At 56.3% G+C, this 23,371-nt stretch overlaps 4 protein-coding genes across 5 annotated transcripts in view; 1 reads left to right on the top strand and 3 right to left on the bottom strand.

Moving 5' to 3' along the window:
- Positions 1–778, top strand: part of PDCD11 (programmed cell death 11) — a 42,570-nt gene extending 41,792 nt beyond the window's left edge. For both annotated transcript variants that reach the window (XM_052660681.1, XM_052660682.1), the window contains exon 36: positions 485–778. In XM_052660681.1, the coding sequence (XP_052516641.1) occupies positions 485–653 (169 nt within the window). In that variant the 3' untranslated portion in view covers positions 654–778. The remainder of the gene's footprint in view (positions 1–484) is intronic.
- Positions 779–2,514: 1,736 nt separating this feature from the next.
- On the bottom strand, positions 2,515–9,683 carry CALHM2 (calcium homeostasis modulator family member 2). The gene is made up of 3 exons (XM_052660735.1): positions 9,556–9,683; positions 4,732–5,446; positions 2,515–3,501 (listed from the first exon to the last, which is right to left on the bottom strand). Exons 2-3 carry the CDS (start codon positions 5,284–5,286, stop codon positions 3,085–3,087), a joined length of 972 nt encoding a protein of 323 aa, XP_052516695.1. The 5' UTR covers positions 5,287–5,446; positions 9,556–9,683; the 3' UTR covers positions 2,515–3,084.
- LOC128067717 (uncharacterized) lies at positions 8,557–15,861 on the bottom strand. Its single transcript, XM_052660736.1, has 3 exons — positions 15,723–15,861; positions 14,833–15,380; positions 8,557–9,957 (listed from the first exon to the last, which is right to left on the bottom strand). The coding sequence occupies exons 2-3, from the start codon at positions 14,845–14,847 to the stop codon at positions 9,286–9,288; spliced, it is 687 nt and encodes a 228-aa protein (XP_052516696.1). The 5' UTR covers positions 14,848–15,380; positions 15,723–15,861; the 3' UTR covers positions 8,557–9,285.
- Positions 15,862–19,428: 3,567 nt separating this feature from the next.
- On the bottom strand, positions 19,429–22,886 carry CALHM1 (calcium homeostasis modulator 1). The gene is made up of 2 exons (XM_052661230.1): positions 22,335–22,886; positions 19,429–19,911 (listed from the first exon to the last, which is right to left on the bottom strand). Exons 1-2 carry the CDS (start codon positions 22,884–22,886, stop codon positions 19,429–19,431), a joined length of 1,035 nt encoding a protein of 344 aa, XP_052517190.1.
- Between the last annotated feature and the right edge of the window lie 485 nt (positions 22,887–23,371).

A 23,371-nucleotide genomic window follows, 5' to 3' on the forward strand; every position in this document is an offset into this window, starting at 1 on the left:
CCTCGGCTGGGAGGTAGGCTGGCCCCAGGCCTGGGAGTCAGGAGACTGGGTTTTCCTCGTGATTAATGCTGAGCCTGGCTCTCATTGTAGAGAGTGTTCACAGGCATGATCTCACCTGTCACCACCAGCATCCCCCCAAGACAGGGAGGATTGGAGATGGCTGGACTGAGGTCCAGAAAGAGTTGGTGCCTGCCCACGCCTCTCAGTGAGCTTTAAGCAGAGCTGTCCTCGCAGATCCGCACCTCGCTGGCTGTCCCGTCCCATTAGTTCTGTCCTGATTCCCTGTGTGCCTTCAGGGCACTCGGCCCTGTAACATCTCAGTCTGCTCCTCTGGAAAGCAAGGCTGGACGTGACAGTTTATAATGGGAATAAAAATAAAGGTAGAAGTGGGAGTGCTCCAGAGCCTGAGAGCAGCGAGTGAAGGTCAGCCAGGAATCACGTGACCAGGGACCAAGAGGCAAATGCCATCTGCTCTCCCTCCCAGGGACATCTTCGAGCGGGTCATTCACCTGAGCCTGGCCCCCAAGCGAATGAAATTCTTCTTCAAGCGCTACCTGGACTACGAGAAGCAGCACGGCTCAGAGAAGGATGTGCAGTCAGTCAAGGCGAAGGCCCTGGAGTACGTGGAGGCTAAGAGCGCCATGGTGGACTAGGGGCCGGCTGGCTCCAGGACACTGCGACAGCCTGCCCGACCCTCAGGCGCCTGCGCCGTTGAGAAACTGTGTTGCCTGAGGACTCTATTTACGTGCTGCCTTTTCTGCAGCATCCTTGGGGTAATCCCGTCAAGATAAAAAATAATTTGAGATTTCTTATAATTCCTTTTTGCTTGTCTTAAGAACCAATTTGTTTCATCTTTTTCCTTTTCTGGGGCTGCTCAGTGGTTGCAGGCAGCAGGCTTCTGGGTCCCCAGGGAACCTGAGAGTCTCCTTCTTGGGAGGTCCCTGGGAGCAGGAATGGAGGGCCATACCCACAACCCTGGAGTCAGGATCCCACTGTGGCCCTGGCGGGCTCTTGGTCCAGCAGGGGGTGTGAGTGGGGTCATCAGCAGGGTCCTGGGAGCAGGCCACACCCTTCTAGATTATGGCATCTCTGGACCTTGCCTCTGCCTCAGCTCCGTGGTACCTTGTGCCCCTTGGTGGAGGCTGTGAGGCTTGGGCAGGAGGAGAGGCAGAGCCCAGAAGGGAAATTCAGGGACCTGAGTGCCTGAGAGGAAGGTGACAGGTATCAGCTCAAACCAGCTGGTGATGTCTTCTCTGGGGGCCAGTGGGGCCAGATTACCCAACCTCTCTGAACTGGGTGCCTCGTTTGTGAAATGGGGTTAAACAATCCTGCTTGAAGGATTTTATGGACTGAGTGAGAGCATGTATATTATGTGCTGCCACAGGGCCTGGCACATGCCTGCTCAGTGAGGACCTAGATTGACATGCTGTGTGACCTTGGGAGACTACACGGATTCTCTCCCTGTTGCTCCCCTGAGGAGAGCTTGCTGGGCAGAGGGCATTGACTGACTTGTTCCTTGGGACCTGAGGGAGAAGGGATGTGATGGGCCCGCTGCACCCCCACCTCCCTGTAAATTTCTCAGAAAGACTGTCTCTGCCTCCTTTGATAAGTAATAATCCCGTGTTCCTGAATTAAGAGGCCAGCCCAGACCCAGCTAGTTGAAGCCAGTTCATTTTTGGCTTGGTCTTAAGGGAATTAAAAGTTTCCTTGGGCAGAGCTTTAAATGTCCTGAGAGCTGGGGAGCTTTTCCGTGGGAAATGACTGAGTCCCATGAGAGACTGGGACAGGGACAAGGGAGAGCGCATCGGAGGTCCTAGAAGTGGCGGAGGTGCTCAGGCAGGGTGGGCGTGGGAGGGAGGCCATGGAGCGTTGGCCTGGTTCTCGCTCGTTAGCTCTGGGTTACGAGAGCTGGACTGCCCAGCTGAGCACAGGGGCCGGGTCTGCTGACTCCTGATGTCTAAGCCGAGCTTCCCTCTGAGAAAGGCCAGGCTCCATCTGTTTCCCAGATCAAATCAGATGACTGAACCCAGTTAAGAGATCATCAGCCCCAGGGCCTTCCCGCAAGCGGGAACACCTGCCTCTGCCTCCCCTGACCCCCAGCGCTCCCTTCTACCCATTTCAGTCTCACCCAGGGTCTCTGTCCTCTTCCCTCCCCAGGTCTGGGATTTAGGCCTGTGTCCCCAGTAGCTCAGCTGGTAAAGAATCCGCCTACAACACAGGAGACCCCAGTTTGATTCCTGGGTTGAGAAGATCCCCTGGATAAGCGATAGGCTAACCCACTCCAGTATTCTCGCCTGGAGAATCCCCATGGACAGAGGATCCTGGCGGGCTGCAGTCCATGGTGTCGCAAAGTCGGACATAGCTGAAGCAACTTAGCACATAGCATCGTGACCTCCAGTGTGCTGTGGCATGACCCATCCAGTCACACAGACACCAAGCTAGTCCTTTATACTAAGAAAAGCTTTATCAAAAATGTGTATAAAATAAAGCTGGAGGCATACGCCAGAGGGCTGCTTCCCAGCTGTGCATACCGAGCCAGCTGTCCATGTGCAGTTCCGCAAGTGGCCTGCATAGCCTTCTGCACTCGAGCCTGCTGGTGAGTTTCATCGTCACCTGACTGCTGGCCAGGGCTTCCCACACGGGTGGAATGGGTCCCTCTAGTCAGAGGTCATCCTCCACATCATAGTTCATGAAGGACCAGTTCTGGGAAAGGGTCTTTTCTTCAAAGCTGTTGACCAAGTGGCTGGTGGCAACTGGAAAGGGGACTTCTTCAGGTCTGAGGGCCTTCCTGCCAGAGCCCACCTCGTCTACCAGCTCTCACATCCATATCCCAGTTTCACTTTGTTTCTCTCCTGGCCTGTTTCCCCTAAAAGCTATAGTTTAAAAATCTCTGGGGAATTCAGTGGTTGGGACCATGCACCTTAATTGCAGAGGGCGAAGGTTCAGCCCTGGGTCAAAGAACTAAGATCCCACAAGCCATGCGCAGCCAGAAAACAAGTCCCCTCTGATGCTGGTGTGAGCAGGCAGTGGGGTTCAGTTTGGGACCAAATACCGTCACTGGACAAGAGTGTGGGAACGGGACCCTCAGGAGGGAAGCAGAGACATCTCTACATGGTCTGGGGCCATGCCGTTGCCCACCACACCCTGGGCCCACTTGTGCAGGCGGCTGTAGAGTGGGAGGCCTTGGTTCTCACGGTACAGGTAGACGCCGGTGATGGCGTTCCATTGTGGCCGCGGCTGTGTGCCTTCCACTGGGAACTTGGCGACCAGCTCCTCGTCGTCCTTGTTGAGCGCCACAAAGCCGAAGAAGCGGCGCACGTTGTTGGCAGCCAGCACCCGCGAGTGCACCTCAGCCGTGCGCTGGAACAGCTGGTCCTCATTGGCGCGGTACTGCGCCCAGTAGGCCTCCTGGCGGTAGCTGAGTGGTGAGCAGTAGTGCTTGAGGCATTTGGTCAGGAACACCAGGATGGCCACCACGCCGATAAGCAGCCACCCAAAGAGCTGGCCAGAGAAGGGGCAGGGTTGAGGGCGGGCAGCGAGCTGCCTGGACCCCCACCTGCCCCGGGAAGAAGTGGCGGGAGCTGGTCAGAGGGTGTGGGCTGGGTGGAACCAGACATAACCCCCTGAGAGCTGGCTCTGTCCCTTCCCTGGCCTCAGATTCTGTTCCTCTAAGGGCAGCAGGCCCTTCTGACTGTGATTCCTCCACTTTGACCTCACTCCCTGGAGCTCACACCTTCTGTGTTTAGACTTAGCCTCTTGGAAATCACTCATGTGCTTGTCTCCTGTGGCCATGAGCCTATTGAGGACTAGGACAGTCAAGGTCATCTTTGTTTCCCCATTTAAGCGTGGACAGAGATCTGTGGGCATTTGAGCATCAGATACATTTTATCTCTCTGCCTACCATCTTCCGTCTCCCTTGGTGCTGTCTCCAGCCCTGCTTTTCTACTTGTGTTACTTATGTACCTTTAGAAAATCTGTGCTCAGGTCTTTCCCTGGCGGTCCAGTGGTTAAGACTCCGCACTTGCATTGCACGAGTTCAATCCCTGGTCAGGGAACTAAAATCCCACATGCTGTGCAGTGTGACCCCCCAAAAAGAAAACTGCTCTTTTCTGCCTGTTTCTCACACCCTGCTTCTTTTAAGTTAACAAGCTGTTTTTCTGCTCCTGCTCAGGTCTCTGCTCTTGCCTCCTCTCCCTGACCAATTCCACTTCTTCAGAACTAAGCCGAGGCTGAGGCTAGGATCGTGGTGGCAGCTGCTGCTTCCTGACTGGACACCCCTCCTGACTCAAGGGACTTCTCTTCTGTCGGCAATGCCTGAGGCTGACTGCTGGGCAATGACTTTTCCTGGGATAGGAACATGCTCATCCCCTGAGCCAGCCATCCTCCACTACCAGCTCATGGCCAACAGCAAAACTTTCATAAGACAGCAGGGGTTTGTGCTCAATCCAGCTGGAGCGAAGGGTTTAATCTGTGACAGGTATCAGGCTCGGACTGAGCAAGAAAAAAATTCCTTTAATGTTTAAAACTCTCTTATTTGGGATGGCGTTGACCCTTGTCCCACCAATCGCTAACCCATGGATACCCAGCTCTGATGCCTGAGGCTGTTAATCTAGTGATTTTCTGGGGAGCTCAGCCCCGGAGGACTAACTCCAGGGTTAACCCTGAGCCGTTACCTGCCCACCCACCATCAGGTAGGGGAGAAAAGAGAAGCTTCTCTTGGTACAGTCTTACCTGGGACTCATACTTCAGTCTGCGGCTGACCTCCTCCCGGAAGACTGACAGGTTGGCAGGGCCCTCCCCGCATGGGAACCTGGCCAGGATTTCTGTGGCATGGGCTAGTGGGAAGCTCCTTTCTCCAACCATGAGTGAATAGGGGTTCACGAACTCACTGAGAGCACAGACATAGGCCTCACCACGCAGCAGGGAGATGACAGACCACGTGACGGGGGCCACGGCTGCGCGGCCCACGATGGAGCTTAGGAGGAGGAAGTTGGGGGCAGCCGAGCAGTTCTTGGTCCTCCGGTACTGGCACTCAGCAACCAGGTTCCAGGTGTGGTTGTTGAGGATGACGCCAATGAGGAAGAGTGCCAGGGCCGGCACCCCAATGGCTGCCAGCCCATACAGGTAGTTCCGGGCTGGTGAGCAAGGGCAGTGGAAAGCCACCACGGTGAACAGCTCCTGGCTGCCCACTGTGCCTAGTGCCACCAGCCCGTTGAAAATCATCACATCCTTGCTCTTGAAGAAGAGTGACAGGAAGCGAAAGTTCTCTGCAATCAAGGCTGCCATGGTGATGGGTCAGCTGGGGGACCGACGGCAAGGGTGGAGGCAGGAGGCGATCTGGATGATGGCTCCAGGTGGGACTACGAGAGCTTGCAGGCTAGTGGGCACCGGAAGGCAGGGCACAGTCTTGCCATTTCATCCCCTGTAGTGGCCAGTTGGGTGCTTCCTGTGGGACAGTAGATGACAAATCAGTATTTGCCTCTGAAAATAGGGACCAGGGGGCTCTTGTGAAGTCAGGCTGGTGAGAGACGAAGGAGACTCGGGAAGCCGCAGGGCCAGGTAGAAATAGAGTAGCCACTGTTCACTGAACTCCTACTATATGTCAGGCATTTTGCACCCCTCATTGCCCATCATCACGGTCCTGCACTGAGCTGTGATAGCCCAGTGCACGGTTGAGAAGGTGGAGGTTTCCCCAGGATGACTGCCTGCCCGGCTCTCACATGAGTGCAGAGCTGAGATTTAAGCTCAGGTCTGTCTGCCTCACACACTTAGGTTCTTGTCATCCCCATAAGCTTCCCTTGAGGTGGGGACTAGGAATGGCCCTGTGGCTTTGGGGAATCTGGGATATTGACTGGCTTTCCCTTTGGGATTCCAGGTACTTGCTAATGTGCTAGGGGACCTAGGACAGTTTGGAGGGTGTGTCCTCGGGTGTCTAGCCCATGGGTATAAAAGCTGGAGTGGGTGTCCGGTGGATGAGGGACTTGAGCTTGACCCTGTGCTATGGGTTGGTGTGGAGGAAGGGGTCTCCAGTCAGTGGTGAGCCTGGTGCAGCCTCCCTGGAGTTCATAAGAGCCTTTTCATTTTGGAGACCACAGGCTCTGGACTGGTTTAGGAGATCCTGGCTCTCAATATACTTCATGACTTTTCTCTGGACTTCAGTGCTCTCATCTGTGAAAAGAGGATAAATCATTTTGCCCTTGTCCTCGTCTTAGGAATGCTGGAGGGAAAGAAAGGGAATTGGGGTGTGTGTGTGGGCGGGGGGGGGTGGGGGCGGGTAATTCTTCGTGGGGCAAAAATCAGGAAACTAAGTCCTCCAGAGGATAAGCGCTTTGCTCAAAGCTATTCAAATATGGACGTGCCTGGAGGAGACTTTTGAGCATGACCTAAGCAGGCCTGGGAAGTGGACAATGGTGGGTCAAGCTAAGCAAGCCCTCTGTTTTCCTGGTTTCCTCTGCCCCTGCTCTGTGCCCATCCACAAGTGCCCTGGCAAGCCTCCCCTTCCCCACCTGTTCCCCTTTCTTTGTCCAGCAGCCATGTTCCACCCAGGTCCCCAGGCCTGAGGCCGCCCAGCCAGCCAGCAAAGGAGGCCTTGATGAAGCCTAAGGCTTGGCCATGCCCACGAGACAGTGGAGCCTCCGAAGACAGAAGCCTGCTCTTGGTCTGGGTAGCAGCCATGCTGGCAGCCTGCCAGGAAGTAGCCGAGGCCTCCAGCTTCAGCCCTGTTCTGCCCCAACTCCCTTCCCAGGTTCCGCCCACACAGGCAAGGGTGTGGCCCCTGTTCTTCTTTCTATCCCGGGATGAAAAACAAAAGTCCTCAGGCCAGAGGCAGCTGGGGAGTGGAGAGATGGGAGGTGAGGTGCGGGCAGCGAACAGAGGTGGGGGGTCCTGCCAGTATTTCCTTCTGTGCCTCCTCTCTGGACCACTGTCCCTCCCGGTTACTGCCAAGACTGCCTGACTGGGTGCCACGTGGGTTGCCAGGTGGAGAATGTAAGAACCACCGCGGGAAGAAAGCGCCACCTCTATGGACCGTTGATGAGGGCCTTTATTGGGCGGTCGCTCTAGGGCAGAACTCCCGGGGGCGAGTGAGCAAGGAGACAAAGGGAGTCTGCGAGGTATGAGGGGTGGGGGAAGGGTTTTATAGCCGGGGCCGGGTTCCCATATAAGGAAGAAAGTGCGGGCTCAGCAGTGATTGGCGTCCAAGGGCTCCGTGTCGGCTCCTGGTTGGTCCGCTTGGTTGCCGAGGTGTGTCTGCAGTCCTCTGCCGGGTCATGTCCCGACATGCCCGGGCAGGCCCAGGCCTGCCTTAACCATCTTGCCCTGACCTCTCATCCCGGCCTTTTTGATATAGGACAAGGGACACCGATTCTTTCTGGCTACTTCCTGCTGAACGGGGGCGACGGGGGTAGGGTGAGGCCGGGATGACAAGGGGCGTCTGTCGTTGATCTTGTCACGGAGGGTTTGTTGGAAGCCCCTGGTACTGCTGTCGCAGCACCATCAGCTGGACCGTGTTGAGCCGTTGCTTGATAAAGGCCAGAAGCTTGTTCAGGATACAGGGCCCAAAAGTCAGGAGCAGTAGAATGAGTGGTCCCATTAAGGAGGATAGCGAAGTCGTCAGCCAAGGGGAACTTTGGAACCAAGACTCAAACCAGCCCTGCTGGGCCTCCCTCTCTCTCTTCCTGCGTTCTAATCCCTCTCTTACTTTAGCCATGGACTCTCGAACCACCCCAGTATGATCAGCGTAGAAACAGCGTTCTTCTTTGAGGGCCGCACAGAGGCCCCCCTGTTGCAAAAAGACCAGGTCTAGCCCTCTGCGGTTTTGTAATACTACTTCGGAAAGCGAAGTTAAGGACTTCTCTAGGGCCATCATGGACTTCTCTATGCGGGCGATGTCTTCGTCAATTGCGGCCCTCAGGGTGGTCAGGCCCTGATGTTGTGTGGTGAGGGAAGCAATGCCCGTGCCCGTCCCGGCTGCCCCCAGGGCAAACAGCGTTGCCAGAGTAACAGCTGTAACGGGCTCCCTCTTGTGTCTAGGAGCTGGGGTGTCTCGGTCCCAAAAGTTGTAGAGGACCTCTTCTAGGTGGTATGTAATCTTGGGTACTACTGCTACCATGACACAGAATTCCCTGCTCCGGTTGAAGACAGCCAAGTGGAGACAGGGCGTTAGCCCAGTCTGTGAGCACACCCACCACCCCCCGGTTTCGGGTATGACGTAGGTCTTATTGGTGAAGTTGGTATCATTGCCAGTCTGGGCGCACAAGGTTTGTTTATCTGTAGGAACCGTGCCTAAGCAGGTCCCCGAACCCCATACTTGTTTCATGGTAAGGCCTACCTTGCGGTCTCCCCAAGAGCACTGTGGTGGGTTGGAGATAACGGATAAGTTGTAGGTAGCATTTAAGCCCACGGCCTCGTAGTAAGGTGGATATAGGGTGTAACAAAGCCAGCAGGATTGGGTCGCATCAGGATTGGAGTGGTTAAGGGCCCCGTAGGCTTCCTTGACCATGGCCCACAGGGGTTCCTGGGTCTCTGGTGGGTCAGTCCGGGTCAGCTGAGGGTTGGGGGGCGGTGAGGGTGGACGAGGTCACATTTGTGGCGTTTGTCCCCTGTGGTGAGGGGCGCGGGGGTGCAATAACCTGGTTGGGCCCCACAGCATGGGTCTGAGCGGGTTGCAGGACTTGCTGGACATATAGTATTGCGCTTGGGGCCCCCCAGCCATCATAGACCTGTATTCCCCAGGCTAGCCCGGAGATCCATCTGTTTTCAGTCCGTCCTTGCTGTGTGAATGATAGTCTGACTAAGTCACAGTCGGGGCAGTACTTTGTGAATCTGTGGTTCCACATGTCCTGGGTGATGGGATTTACGAAGGACATATTGATCAGGTCTGGCTTGGTCACCGACCATTTCCAGTACCCATCGTTGGAAGTGACACAGTCCCAGGATTTACAGTAGCGGCTCACCATTCCCCCACAGGTCTTTATGTTTTCCCGCTGATGTCCCGGACAGGCATAAAACCCGACCTTTCTGAGATATGCCCGGGCCCATGAGGTCTCGGTTAGCTGTTGAAGGTGAAAGTATAGGTCAGGCCACCACATATCTTTCGGTTGGGTGGCTGTGGTCCGGTTTAGCTCTTCGTAGGTCTCTCCATTTTTTAAGACCCAGGTGACCTGAAAGGGCTGGTGGGGGTTTTGGTTGGTGTGCCCCCTTTTTTCCAGGACTCCCAGTACCCCCAGAGTAACCCAGAGTAGAGAGCCCCGCATCGTTCTGAGGTTGGAGTGAAAGGTCTCTGGGCTATTCAGGAATCGACGGCAGAGGGGTTCGGGTGATGGTCAGTTTGGTCGGCCCCGTGAGAGTGGAGCGGTAGAAGTGGTCGGGAGAAAGGGCCGGGGCCGGGGCCGCCCCTGTTTCTGGGAGACCCGGGGGAGCTCGTTTGAGTCGGGTCAGGTGGTACCAGGGCTCGTGTCCCAGGAGTTTGGCTGCTGTAGGGGTGGTGAGGATTACAGTATGGGGTCCCGTCCAGCGAGGCTGTAGTGGGCGGGGACTCAGGGTTTTGAGCAGTACCTGATCTCCTGGGGCCAGAGGCTGGGTGGGCCTCTCGTCGTCTGTTGGTTGTGGCAGGACCCGGTCTGCGTGTCCCCTCAGCAAGGATCGTAGGAGGGAGAAGAGGGGGAGGTACCCCGCGAGTGGGGGAGCCTCTCCTGCGGGGAGGTGAGTCAGGAGATAGGGCCTGCCGTAGAGCAGTTCAAAAGGGGTCAAACCTGTTTTGGAGTGGGGTGTGGTGCGAATGCAAGTGAGCGCCAGAGGAAGGAGGTCGACCCAACACAGCCGTAGTTCTGAGGCAAGCTTGGTCAGATGCGTCTTGATGATGCCGTTCACCCGCTCTACCTTGCCTGATGATTGGGGCCGATAGGGGATGTGGAGATGCCAGTCGATACCCAGGGCCGCAGCCACCTGCTGAGAGATCTGCGAGATAAAAGCAGGCCCATTGTCAGAATGGAGAGTTTGGCAACCCAAATCTGGGGATGAGATGGGCCGTCAAGACCTCCGCCACCGCCGCTGCCGTCTCTCGGGCAGTGTGGAAGGCCTCGACCCATCCTGAAAAGGTATCCACCAAGACCAGTAGATAGCGGTGGGTTCGATGTCTGGGCATATGGGTGAAGTCTATCTGCCAATCCTGCCCGGGCATATGTCCCCTCAACTGGTGAGTCTCCTGTGGGGGTCGGAGTCCTCCTTGGGGAGAGGTGGAGGCACATGTTAGGCAGGAGCGCTGGACGGCATATATGGTCTGTCTGAGATGTAGGGGAGAAAAGACAGGGCTGAGAAAGGAAAAGAGAGCCCTTGGCCCGATGTGGAGAGTATTGTGGATTTGGGATATTATGGCCTTAGCCTGGCGCTCAGGAAGCACGGGTTTATTATGGAGTAGTATCCATCCCGACGGGTGCCTCTGAGCCCCTTCTTGCGCCAGCAAGGCTCTGGCTTCCCTGCTGGAATAATCTGGGTTGAAGGTGGATCTCTAAGTCAGCAAGGGCTCGGGGGCTTGTTGTAAGGTAATCTGTCGAGCCACTTGGTCTGCCATATTGTTACCCAGCGCGAGTGTCATGGGAATTTTGGTGTCCCTTGCAGTGTATGATAGCGACCTCTTTGGGCAAGGATAAGGCATCCAACAGCCGAGTAATGTGGGGGGCATTACAGATGGGGGATCCTTTAGTGGCCAGGAAGCCCCGTTCCTTCCAGATTGCTGCGTGAGAATGGGCAATCAAGAAGGCATACTTCGAGTCCGTGTAAATATTGGCCCTCTTTCCTTCTGCTAGGTGTAAGGCTCTAGTTAGGGCCGTTAGTTCAGCCTTCTGAGAAGTCGTCCCGGGTGGCAAGGGTTGAGCTTCTAGGACTTCCCGGGTGGTCACCACAGCGTAGGCCGCCTGTCGGTTTCCACTGGGATCTCACTTTGAGCTCCCATCAACGAACAAAGTCAGCTCCGGATTCGATAGAGGTTTGGAGAACAGGTTGTGGTTGCATAAGGGACTCAAGGGCCTCCGAGCATGAGTGGGTTGGGGGTTCTGAGGAGACAGTGAGGGAGGGTAGTGAGGAAAGCGGGTTTAATTGTGGGGAGCGGCCCACGGAAACCTGAGGATTGTCCAGGAATACCAGGTGAAACTGTTGTAGCCTGGACTCGCTAAGTTCGGAAAGGAATCTAGAGGCTAAAATGTCACCCAGACGGTGAGGCGAAAAGATGGTCAAGGGTTGGCCATGAATCAGCTTCTTTGCATCGGCGTACAGCGTCGCCACCGCCGCTAGTACCCGCAGGCAGGGGAACCATCCCCTGGCTGTGGGGTCAAGTTGTTTGGATATGTAAGCAATAGGCAGCAATTCTGGGCCGATCGGTTGCACCAAAGCTCCAAAGGCTATCCCTCCCTTTTCATCAGTGTATAGGTGGTGTGGATAGTTGGGGTTTGGGAGAAAGAGAGGAGGCGCAGCCAATAGGGTTGAGCGTAAAGCGTGGAAGGCCCGAACCACTTCGGTGGGGGAAGACAGCGGACAGCGGCCCTGTGGGAGTTTCTTTAGCTGCCGCATATAAAGGTTTGGCCAGGGTAGCATAGTTTGGGACCCAGTGTTGGAAGAATCCCGTCAGTCCTAAGAAGGACAATATCTGATCTCCGTTAGTCAGAGGGCAAATGGACCGGAGGAGGCTACACCGGTCTGTGGTCAGGGCTTTAGTGGTCGGAGTGATTTGGAGGCCCAGATAGACGACAGAAGTCTGAGTCAGTTGGGCTTTCGATTGTGAGGCTCTGTAACCCTGGGAGCCAAGGAAATTAAGGAGAGTTGCAGTATGTTGTCGGGAGGTCTCTTCTGAGGGACTGCAAAGGAGCAAGTCGTCAACGTACTGGAGAAGGGTGCTAGGGCGAAGCGAGCACTTAACCAGGTCCCGGGACAGAGCCTGCCCGAAGTAGTGGGGACTGTCTCTGAACCCCTGAGGAAGTACGGTCCATGTGAGTTGCGTGGTTAGCTGGGTGTCGGGGTCAGTCCAGGTGAAGGCAAAGAGGAATTGGCAGTCGGGATGGAGTGGAATGGTAAAAAAGGCATCCTTGAGGTCAATAACAGTGAAATGAGAGGTCTGAGGAGGTATGGAAGAAAGGAGGGTGTAGGGGTTAGGGACGAGTGGATGGGCAGGGACCACCGCCGCGTTGATCAGGCGGAGATCCTGCACTAGCCGGTAGTCTCCTGAAGCCTTTCGAACAGGGAGGATGGGCGTGTTACAGGGGGAGGTCGTAGGGATCAGGAGACCCTGTCCCAGGAGATGGTCGATGATAGGCTTTAGCCCTCTGAGGTTGCAAGTAGACAAAGGAAACTGGGGCCGGGTTGGGAAACAGGTAGGGTCCCTTAGCCGAATGAGAACTGGAGGGTGGTGCCGAGCCACCACCGGGACTCGGGTGTCCCAGACCTCAGGATTAACAGAAGAGGTTGGAGGGTCAACAAGTAGCATTAGGAAGGCCCCTGACGTGGGAGCCGATCCTGGAGCTAGCTGAAGAGTGGCCTTCAGCTTAGCAAGTATGTCTCTTCCCAAGAGAGGAGTAGGGCAGGAGGGAATGACCAGAAAGGAGTGGGTAAATAGACAGGAGTCTAATTGACAGGCTAGTGGTTGGGTTTGGAGTGGACACGAGGGTTGGCCGTCAATGCCCATAACCGAAACCTGGGAAGGACGTAGAGTGCCTCTGAAAGAGGGAAGGACCGAATAGGTAGCCCCCGTATCAACCAGAAAATTGATGGACTTACCCGCTACCTGGAGTGTTACCCTGGGCTCGGCTTGGGTTATTGGGGTCCCCGAGTCTGGGCGGCATCAGTCGCCGTCGAAGCTCAGCAGCTCCAAAGCCGGAGGAGGGCAGGAGGTCTCCCTGGGGCGCTCCGGTCCCCGGCCCCTAGAGGTCGAGGCCCGAGAGGCCTGGGGACAGTCACTAGCCCAGTGTCCTCGTCGTTTGCACAACGGGCACGGCTTGGAAGGAGGCCGCGGATTGGGGCACATCTTGGCCCAGTGCCCTTCTTGGCTGCACTTGAAGCAGGCCCCCGGAGGGGGGTTTTGGGGCCCCGAGCCCGCCGCCGGCCGCAGGGCCGCTACCAAGGCCTGGGTTTGCTGGTTTAGGAGGCTTGCCTGAAATTCGGCCTTTTGCTTGAGCCTTGCCTTTCGGCTGGCCTCAGCAGTTTCCTCGCTGGCATTGTAGACCTTAAAAGCCATTTTTACCAGGTCTCGGATAGGGGTCTGAGGGCCGTCCTCGGCCCTGGCCAGCTTTTTCCGGATATCGGGGGCAGATTGGGAAATAAAACGATTGGCCAAGGTGGCCGCCCCGATGGGGGACTCGGGACAGCCGGGTGTATTGGACGAGGGCCTCGGTCAGCCGATTAAGGAACATGGCTGGGTTTTCGTCAGGCCCCTGGGTCACCTCATCTAATTTGAGGAGGTTTACAACCTTATGAGAGGACGTTTCCATCCCATCGAGGATACATTCTATCATGTAGCGTACTCGCAACTGGCCGCCACCCCCTTCCTGGTAGTTCCAGTCAGGGTCGGTGTCAGGAACCGCCTGAGCCCCCAGGGGGCGCTCGGGGGAGGGGTTAGCATAGTGTCGCTGGGTCAGCCTGAGCTTTGGCCGCCGTCCAGATGGCCTGCCTCTCTTCGGGAGTGGTGGTAGACCCCAGAATGACATATATGTCCTGCCATGTCAAGGCATAGGCGTGGGTCAGACCAGTAAACTGCTTGATGTACTGAGTAGGGTTGGAGGAGAAGGAACCCAGTTTGGCCTCAATCTGTGCTAGGTCTTGGAGGGAGAAGGGGACATGGACTTGGGCTAGGCCCTCAGCTCCGGAGAGGGAGTAGCGGGGCTGGGGGAAGGGAAGGGAGGCTCCCGGAGGGTTGCTGTGGGAGCGAGTGTGGGAGCTAACCAGAGAAGGGGAGGGAGTGACGAGGGGAAGAGGAGGATACAAGATGGGGTTAAGGGCCGGAGGATGGGGCGGTGGTCGCGTCTCGGGGGTGGGAGCGGAGGTGGGAGAGGCCGGAGCGGAAGGGGTGGGGGCCGTGGGAGAGGTATAGGGAGGAGGGGCCACCAGGTCTTCCGGGGGAACAGAGAAGGCAGAGGACTCAGAGACGGGAGGGGCTGGCTTGGCCCGGGAGGGTGGAGTCGGGGGAGCCATGGTAAGTAGGATTTGGCTGGGAGCGCACATGGTGCGTAGGGTGGGGCGAGAGCGCGACGCTCAAAAGGCCTGAACATAGGGGACCTCAGACCATTTTCCCGTTCTCCGGCAGTAATTATCTAAATCACGGAGGACGTCAAAGTCAAATGTCCCTGTGGCTGGCCACTGTGAACCATTATCTAGGGGATATTGAGGCCAGGCTTGTGAACACAGAAAAGTGAGCTGCTTGGGGCGGATATATCCCTTTAGTCTTAGGGTCCGCTGGTTAGCCAGCAGACACTCCAAGGGGGTGGAGTATTGGGGGTTGGGTTTGGAGGCCGTCGATCCCATGGTGACCACAGAGCGTGGAGGCAACCCCCGCTGCCCGAACGTCTTCGGACGCGTCAGGGGAAGCCGGAGGTCCGTACAGCCGCTCGGAACGTCTTCCTCACGGGCTGGGGACCAGGAAAGGCCGAAGCCGGAAGTCTACTCAGCCGCTTGGGACGTCTCCCTCACGAGCTGGTGACCGAAAAAGGCCGAAGCCGGAGGTCTACCTAGCCGTTGGGGACGTCTCCCCCACGAGCTGGTGACCGGGAGGGCCCAGTAAGTGCGCACCCGTTACCGGGCCCTAGGAGGTGGTCGCCAGGGAGGGCGGGCCCCAAAGCCAAAGGGACTTACCCCGTACCCTGCCATCCCGGGGGGTTGGTCAGCCACCTGAGTCCGGGGCTACCGCGGCGGTGGAGCTCGAAGGGGCCTCAACGGCAAGTGCCGGGGGCCCTCACCTCGAGCCCCACGTTGGGCGCCAAATGTAAGAACCGCCGCGGGAAGAAAGCGTCACCTCTATGGACCGTTGATGAGGGCCTTTATTGGGCGGTCGCTCTAGGGCAGAACTCCCGGGGGCGAGTGAGCAAGGAGACAAAGGGAGTCTGCGAGGTATGAGGGGTGGGGGAAGGGTTTTATAGCCGGGGCCGGGTTCCCATATAAGGAAGAAAGTGCGGGCTCAGCGGTGATTGGCGTCCAAGGGCTCCGTGTCGGCTCCTGGTTGGTCCGCTTGGTTGCCGGTCCGTCTCCGAGGTGTGTCTGCAGTCCTCTGCCGGGTCATGTCCCGACATGCCCGGGCAGGCCCAGGCCTGCCTTAACCATCTTGCCCTGACCTCTCAGAGAAGAAGAGATCTGTCTTGCCTAACTCACTGTCTCTGGTGGTCCTGGAGCTCCAGTCTAACTCCCTGGGAAACACGTTTTCGATATTGCTGGGGATGATCCGGTTAAAGGCAGCCCCCTCTCCCCGCCCCTCCTCTTGACTTAACCGCCTCTAATATGCTCCCCTGGGTTCAAAAATCACAACAGTGGTGGGTGGTGCGAAGAGGAGAGAACACTGCCCCTGAGAATACCGCCCTTGGGCCCCAGGCCTGGGAGTCATATCCAGGCCTGGATGAGACCTCCAACAGCAGTAAGGACAGGAAACGGGTGCCTGGGGAGTGGGGGGAGGGGGCTCAGGGAGGGGCCTGGCTCCCGGGAAAGTCCCTCTGGGTAGACCTGGAGTGGCCCTGTGTGCTCCCCTTCCTTACCTGGGATCTGGTGCGGGCACCGGTAGCTTTGGCCTCCGAGGGGCAGGGCTCTCCAAGTGGCGCAAGAACATCAGAGACCCCGGTGGGGACCAGCCCTTGCCCTCTCCCTCCCACTTTGCTTCTTCTGCCCAGGAGAGACCGGCAGGGCCTGGGGCTGTTGAGGTCTTCCAAAAAGTTTGACTCCAGAAAAGAGGCTGAACCCCGCAGGATGGATGGTGTGACCCAGCCAGTGGAAAAACAGTCTCCGGGCAGGCGGGCGCCAGGCAGTGGGGGCGGGCGGAGGGCGGGCCGCGCGGGGAGAGGAGAGGAAGTGGAGGAGTCAGTTTTGCACTAGCCCGGCTGCCTACAGAGGCTCCGCACCAGTGGGACCAGTTTGGGAGCTAGGCAGGGGGCCCTCGGCATTTCTGGTCTGGGCCTGTCCTCCAGTCTGGTTTCAGGAGCACCCCCAGTATTTGATCTCCACTGACAGAAGCAGCCAGAACCGAGCCCCAGGCAGGATTAGGGGAGAGGAGCCACCAGACTGACGCTGACTGCTAGTGGGGTATGCAAAGACAAAGGCCCCCCTCCCCCATCCTGGTCCTCTCTGAGCAAGCCCTCCCCCTGCTGGCTTTTCTGTCCTCACTTCCACTCACTCCCCAGATGCTGCTTAGAATCTCAGGAGCGCTGATGAGAAAATTCTGGACTCTAGGGATTTTCTGAGGCCCTGTGGGGAGAGCTCTGACTGGTGGGTGGAAATTACGAGGAGGCAGATGAAGCCCTTTGAAACAATTAGAGCTATCCAGCCTGTTCCAGAAACTGGTCGTGAGATACCTGTCTGTGGAAGTATACAGTCTGAGGCTGAAAAGTCATGGATCGGTAATGCTGAAGGGGAGGGCCCGGCCCAAAGACAGTGTCGATGACCCACCCCCCCGGATCAAGGGAGAGACCCCCAGACCCCTGTTCACTCTGCAGTCTTGGGGTTCTGTGACCTTAGAACTGCTGAGTGACCTGCTGCCTCCCTCAGCTGGGCTTGTTCACGTGCAGGAATGAAGGGAAAAGGACCAGTGTTCATTTTTTTCACATCTTACCATGTCCCAAATACGGTTCCAGATTCTTCCTTGGAAGTTATCCTTTAACCTCACTATAATCCTGAAAAGCAGGTCTTTTAAACATCCGTTTTACAGACAACTGTGGGTCAGAGGGATTGACCCACTGGGATTGAATCCTCTGTGGGTCAGAGGATTGTGGGTCAAAGGACTTGCCACAGGTCCTACAGTCCCAGTATCTGAATGCAGGTTTGCCTGACCTAAAATTTTACTCTTTCCTTCACATTTCTTTAAAATTTATTTTTATTTGTATTTTGGCTGTGGTGGGTCTTTGCTACTGTGCACAGGCTTTCTCTAGTTGCAGCAAGTGGAGGCTACTCTTGGTTGCGGTGCCCGGGCTTCTTCATTGCAGTGGCTTTCAGTGGCTTCTCTTGGTGCAGGGCACAGGCTCTAGGCGTGTGCGCCTCCCTAGTTGCAGTGCATGGGCTCAGTAGTTGAGGCAGGCTCAAGCAGTTGTGGCACGTGGGCTTAGCTGCCCTGTGGCATGTGGGATCTTCTGCACCAGGGATCCAACTGGTGTCCCTTGCATTGCAAAGCAGATTCTTAACCACTGGATCTCTGGATCACCCTCCTTCACATTTATACTTCCCAATAACTCTGGGCTGGCTTTTTTCCTCTGGACAACACCACTCCCCCCTCTGCCGCCCACTCCCAGCTGCTAACATACCCCTGGTCTTCACTCATCTGAATCGCCCCCGAGAGTAAGTCCCACCTCCTGGAGGAGGCCTCCAGCCTACCTAGGCTTCCAGGTTTCTCCCTCTTCCCAAATAACTAAAAGGAGAGAGACTGGGTCTCAGAAGTGGGAATAGAGGGAAGGAAGCCTGAGGAAAAATGAAAATTATTAACCCAGTGTTGTTAGGCTTAAGATCAAAATGAATTCTTAGATAAATGGGACTTAGGTCTCCAAGATGTCTTGGGGCAAGAAGCTCATCTTCTTGGCCCTCTGCTTCCCCCTGGTCAAAGGAAGCTCTGGTTCCTTACATCCCCGCCTTCCATCCAGGAGGAGGAGAAGCCCTCAGATTTGGAAATCAATACCCACATTATCCACCAAGTACTGAGTGCCTACCACATGCCATGCATTTTATGTACCTCACCCATTTACTGCTCACACAATCCCATAAGGTAGGTGCTTCATCTCCCTTATACAGAGGAGGAAACAGGCAAAGTGAGGCAACTGACCCGAGGGACACAGTTTGTAAGTGGTAGAGCCAGCATTTGACCGAATTCTGTCTCACTCTTGAGTCTGGGCCATTTCCACCCTAGGTAGCTCCCCTCCCACCCCTCCACCCTCACCCCCACCTCAGGACAGAGACCTGCAGTACTTTAGAACCCCCTCCCCAAGAGATATGGTCTCTGAGAACACGGGAAGACATCAGCTTCCCTTACTAAATGCTCTGGGGATGGTCTGATTTCCACCTGAGACCTGGATGTGAGGGACGCGTCTGGGCCATCTCCAAGGCCTCTCCCTGGCACGTGGTATGGTCTGAATATGTCCCCTGCTCAAATTCATAGGTTGAATCTTAACGCCCAAAGGCGATGAGATTAAGGAGTGGGACCTTTGGGAGGTGCTGAAAGCATGGGATTCATGCCTTATAAAAGAGGCTCCAGGGACTTCCCTGGTGGTGCTGTGGTTAAGATTTTTATGTTCACAATGCAGGGGGCCTGAGTTCGATCCTTGGTCAGGAGACTTGATCCCACGTGCCACAACTAAGACCCAGTGCAGCCAAATAAATACATAAATTAAAAAAATTTAAAAAGAGGCTCCAGAGAGCCCCCAGTCTCACCCACCACAGGACACAGTGAGCTGGCATGCTCTACCAACCAGGAAGAGGGCCTCTATCAGAACATGACCACGGCGGTGCCATGATCTCGGACTTCCAGTCTCCAGAATGGTGAGAGAGGCCTCTGTCATTTAGAAGCTACCCAGTCTGCTGTATTTGTTAGAACAATTCAAGCAGACTAAGACAGGGGCCTTTCGTGCCAGTGCTGAGTAAGTGTGCAGTCCGCCTTGATGATGTTGAGTGACCTCCGTGGTGAGCCACACCATGGCTTCTCCTGACTGGACCTACTTGCTGATAGATATCTCATCACCTGTGACCATAGGCGTGTCCCATCAGGTGGGGCTGTGTCGGGTCCTTATGGCCCACTTTGGTCTGTTCAGCCTCACTCAGGAGACCAGCCAAAATCAGAGGATTCCTGCTTCATGAGGTGGCTGGACTTCCCTGAGCCTTGAGCATAAGGGAACTAAGATTTTTTAAAAAATCACAGATGAGTGAATGCTGGGGCAAGGTGCTCACAGAGCCTGAGAGGAGACAGTGAACCAGGAGTGAAGTGGCCTGGGAGGGGCTGGGCAGATGGGAGCTTGTCTCCCGCAAAGGCAGTTCTGAATCCGTCTGACTAATACTGCTCGTGGCCCTATAACTCCAGGACCTTCCAGGATAGTCCCATAGCTGGGGGACTGAGGTCCCCTTCCAACTCCAAATTTCCCACCTCAAATGGGCAGGTGAGTGCCTCGGCACGTAGGTCTGCTCTGGAGCCTACAACCATTTCTTCATCCAGTTTGGGGGTCTGAGGAGCTGTGGGCTCACACCCCCATTCCCACCTCTTCACCTGGCTGCAGCTCAAACTTTGCTGAAGTAGGTGGCCACCTCCTTGCGTGAAGGCCGGGGCCCGCCCCCAGCCCAGCCGTTGCCCACCAGTGGTTCCTCCTGGCCCAGCCGCAGGGGCGGCTTGCACTCATGCCAGCTTGTGAGCAGCCTATTCATGGTGCCCTGATCGGTGATGCCACGCAGCTTCTCCCTCTCCTCATCTGCCCCTTCCGTGGCAGCAGGGGCAGCCGAGCCAGTGGGGCCAGCAGCCAGCACCCCGTGGGCGTGACCCAACTCCAGGTCGTGGTTCATGGCCTCGAAGAACTGCTGGATACAGACCTTGGCGAAGGCCTTGGCATGCTCTGTGCACGTCTCATCAAAGAGCTTGCGCTCAATGTCGATGTAGTGGGACCAGTACTTGCTTTTAAGGAAGGCGGCCTGTGTGAAGCAGGGCCGCACAGCACGCACGACAAATGCCAGCAGCGTGGTCAGCAGCACAAAGGACCAGCCCAGGGCCTGAGACGAGAGAAGACAGAGTCAGCCAGGCACTGCCCTCTGGCCTCCTGAGCCTGACCAGGCCCCCAAACCACACTCTGTGCCAGGGCCTTTAGGGGAAAGAGCACTGACTCAAAGAGCAAATGACGGCACCTCATGGCCTCCACTTCCTCTTCTGTACAATGGGCACAGATATACCATCTCATGGAAATGAGACTGCATGAGTAAAATGCCCTGTATGTAGGCCTGGCTCTCAATACATAGGACTTAGCTGGGCAGACCTTGAAACTAGAATGCCTGGGTTTGCCTATTTGCACCACAGGCATATTCCAGAGATATGATGGGATCTGCTCCAGGCTGTTACATTAAAACAAACATGGCAATAAAGTGAGTCACACCATGTTTTTGGGTGCCCAGTGCATATAAAAGTTATGTTTACACTAACATAACATGTGCAATAGCATTATATATAAAAAACAATGTATACAACTTAATTAAAAAATACTTCATTGCTGCAAAATGCTAGCCATCATTTGAGCTTTCAGTGAGCAGTAGTAATAACATCAAAGATCAGTGATCACCGAAAAGTTTAAAATATTATGAGAATTGGCAAAATGTGACCCAGAGACAAGAAGTGAGCATAAGGTGTTAGAAAAATGGCACCAACAGACTTTCTCGATGCAGGGTGGCCAGGAACCTTCAACTTGTGAAACACGCAGTATCTGTGAAGCCTGAGAGAGTGATGTGCAATAAAACAAGGTCTGCTTGACCTTAATAGTTGACTGGGAGCAAAGTACCTGCCTTCTCTGTGCCTCAGTTTTCCCACCTACAAAATGGGGCTGTTGATCATCCCACTGAGTTGTTCTGAGAACTAAAAGTGGCAATAAACTTAGCACAGTGCCTGGTACCTAGTTAGTGCTCAGTAACTGTTAGTCACTATTATTAGGCCAACCAGCCCTCACTAATTATGCCTCTTCCTTCAGGAAGCCCTCCTTGACCTCCCACAGTGACGCTTCCTCCTCTGAGTCCTGTACCCCGCCTCTGGCTCCTGCTGCTGTCTGCCTGTCAGTCGGCAGCTCTCAGTCAGTGCCTCCCTTGTGGGTTCCGAGCTGAGCCCTCAGGGGTCACAGAGACAAACTGGACAATTGCTCAACTTGTGCTGAAGAGCACTGGACACTCGGGTGCTGGTTCTATTCTTCCAGTAACTCACTGTGGTGAAGGCTGCTCCCCCAGTTTGAACTTCAGGGTCAACCCCAGTTGCACAGAGAAGCATTTGGCCGAATCAGGGTGAGCGAGGCAGGGCAACCACTGTCAGCAGTGGGGGTCAGTGGGTTATGGTAGAGCACCCTGGGGCGGGGAAACTGCAGAGCATGTGGTGGATGAGGAAATGTGGGCCCCGCTGGGCTGAATCTCCTGAAGTTTCAGGTCAACCTGGAAATCTCATTTTTATGTGATAGTTTGCAGGTTTTAGATGATGTCAACTAATTCTAAAATTAAACTTTGAATTCAGCCCCTGAAGTCCAAATGACATACTATAGGCCAGGCAGCCTGCCCTCTGGGGCCCCTTTTAGTCTGTGAGGTAATTGTTTAAAGGTCAGGTGGAGGGTAAGTGGATGACGGACAAGTGCTCACAGGAGAGGAGGCGCAGGCGAGAAGGAAAGCACTCGGAGTGTGAGGTTCACAGGGGCACCTGGGGACGCCGCAAGCCCCAGAGGGGAGAGTTCAGGCTGGAGGGGAAGCCGGGGTGTCTGGACTCATCGCAGCAGAGTGTGCATGCTTCTGTAGCCTTGTCCCCTCCCTGGCAGACCCCTGCCCAGGTCTTCCTGCCCATGCACAACAACTGCTGAGGAGTCCTGAGGGGCTCAGATGAGTGCCGGGCCAGAAGGGCAGAGAAGGAGGAAGCAGGGCTACAGAATCCCCCGTCAGTGAGCCCTCCAGCCCTGCCTTTGGGGCACATCCCAACAGTCCATCCCCTCACTCAAGCCTCTTTCCCCTGAGCTGGGAGTGCCAGCTGGGGCCATTTGTCAGGGAAATGTACCCAAATGGCCCAGCCACCCACTGGCCTCACTACTGCCCCAGCCTGAAAGAGGAAAAGGATGCAAATTCCCCCAGGTTTCCAAACTGGAGCTCAGGAAGGAAGACAAGAGGCTGACTGAGAGGTTGGGTCCACTCAGGGGAACCTCAGGACAGGGCACAGGCCTCTTTCCCCAGGTGGCACTGACCTGAGGAAAGACACCTTCAGAAGCCCTTTGGGAAAATATACCCCCGCCCCAGGGAGCTGCGTCTGAGTGGGCAGACCCAGCCCTGGCCGGGGGTTGCCCCATCTATTGGGAAAAACGTGAGCACGCCCCGCGGAAGCTCCTCTTCAAGAGCGGGGAAGGAATACTTTCCGAGGGATCCGACCTGTGAGGGGAGCCCCAGCCCAAGGCCAGCCGGCCCCTCACCTGTGAGATGCAGCGCAGGTAGCGCACAGCCACCTCGCGGGCCAGCAGCCAGTCGCCCTCGTAGATCTCAGGGCAGGGCACCCGGGCCAGCAGGCGGGCGAGCTCGGGCGGGGGCAGGCCGGGCACCAGGCTGCCATTGCCCAGCAGGCTCACGGGCACCGCTGTGCAGAATGCACAGAGGAAGCACTTGCCGTCGAGCAGCGTGACGGCCACCCAGACGACGGGCGCGATGAGGGCGCGCTGGGCCATGGAGCAGAACATGTAGCGCAGCACGGCGGGGTCCTTGGCCCGGCGGCCCGGCGGCCGCTTCCACTCTTCAGCCAGCATGGACACATTGTTGTTCATGACCAGGCCGAGCAGGAAGAGCACCAGGGGCGGCGCCAGCAGGATGCCGGCGCTGTAGGCAGCATTGTAGCCCGGCAGGCAGGGGCAGTTGAAGTCGAAGGCGGAGTACATCTGGGCGCTGGCCAGGGCCATGATACCACAGATGCCATTCATGAAGGACTCCTGGTTGGACTGCAGGAATTGGAAGATCATCCGGAACTTGTCCATGGTGCCCCCACGGGGCCTGCTGGCTTCCTCCCACCTCACCGCAGCCTCAGGGCAGCCCCTGAGGCCCACTCTGCCCAGCGGGCGCCCACCTCATGGCTGAGACAGGCAGAGCTCCGGGCGGAGGCTGGGGCTGCTGTCTCTTTGAACCTTCTAAGTCAGGTGCTGGCCAGGAGGGCGCAGCTTGACCAATCCCATGGGTGCAGCAGTCTTCCCTCCCCTACTCCACCCCTCCTGGGTTTCTCTCTGTCTCCACAGCTGGCTCCGCCACTGGGAAACCAGGAGGACCACACCTGACCGGGACCAGTTCTCTGGCTGCTGGAGGAGGGTGGGGATGGAGGCTCCAACTCAGCTGGGAAGACAGGGCCTTGGGCAGGGTTCAAGTTTGGGAGAATCCAGGACTGCTGCAGAGGCCTGGGCTTTCAGGCCTTGACCCCTGGGCTCCTAGGAAGCGTGTCACCCTCCTTCTGCCCTTCCCATTGGGTCTT

Source organism: Budorcas taxicolor, chromosome 23 (genome assembly GCF_023091745.1).
Source record: "Budorcas taxicolor isolate Tak-1 chromosome 23, Takin1.1, whole genome shotgun sequence".
NCBI classification, from domain to species: Eukaryota; Metazoa; Chordata; class Mammalia; order Artiodactyla; family Bovidae; genus Budorcas; species Budorcas taxicolor.

Bases quoted from the DNA above. Each gene is read 5' to 3' on its own strand.
- CALHM2 (XM_052660735.1), bottom strand. From the start codon at position 5,286: ATGGCAGCCTTGATTGCAGAGAACTTTCGCTTCCTGTCACTCTTCTTC. The intron at 3,502-4,731 runs GTAAGACTGTAC...TTCTCTGGCCAG, and splicing joins GACTGAAGTATGAGTCCCAG to CTCTTTGGGTGGCTGCTTAT.
- CALHM1 (XM_052661230.1), bottom strand. From the start codon at position 22,886: ATGGACAAGTTCCGGATGATCTTCCAATTCCTGCAGTCCAACCAGGAG. The intron at 19,912-22,334 runs GTGAGGGGCCGG...CTCTCGTCTCAG, and splicing joins ACCTGCGCTGCATCTCACAG to GCCCTGGGCTGGTCCTTTGT.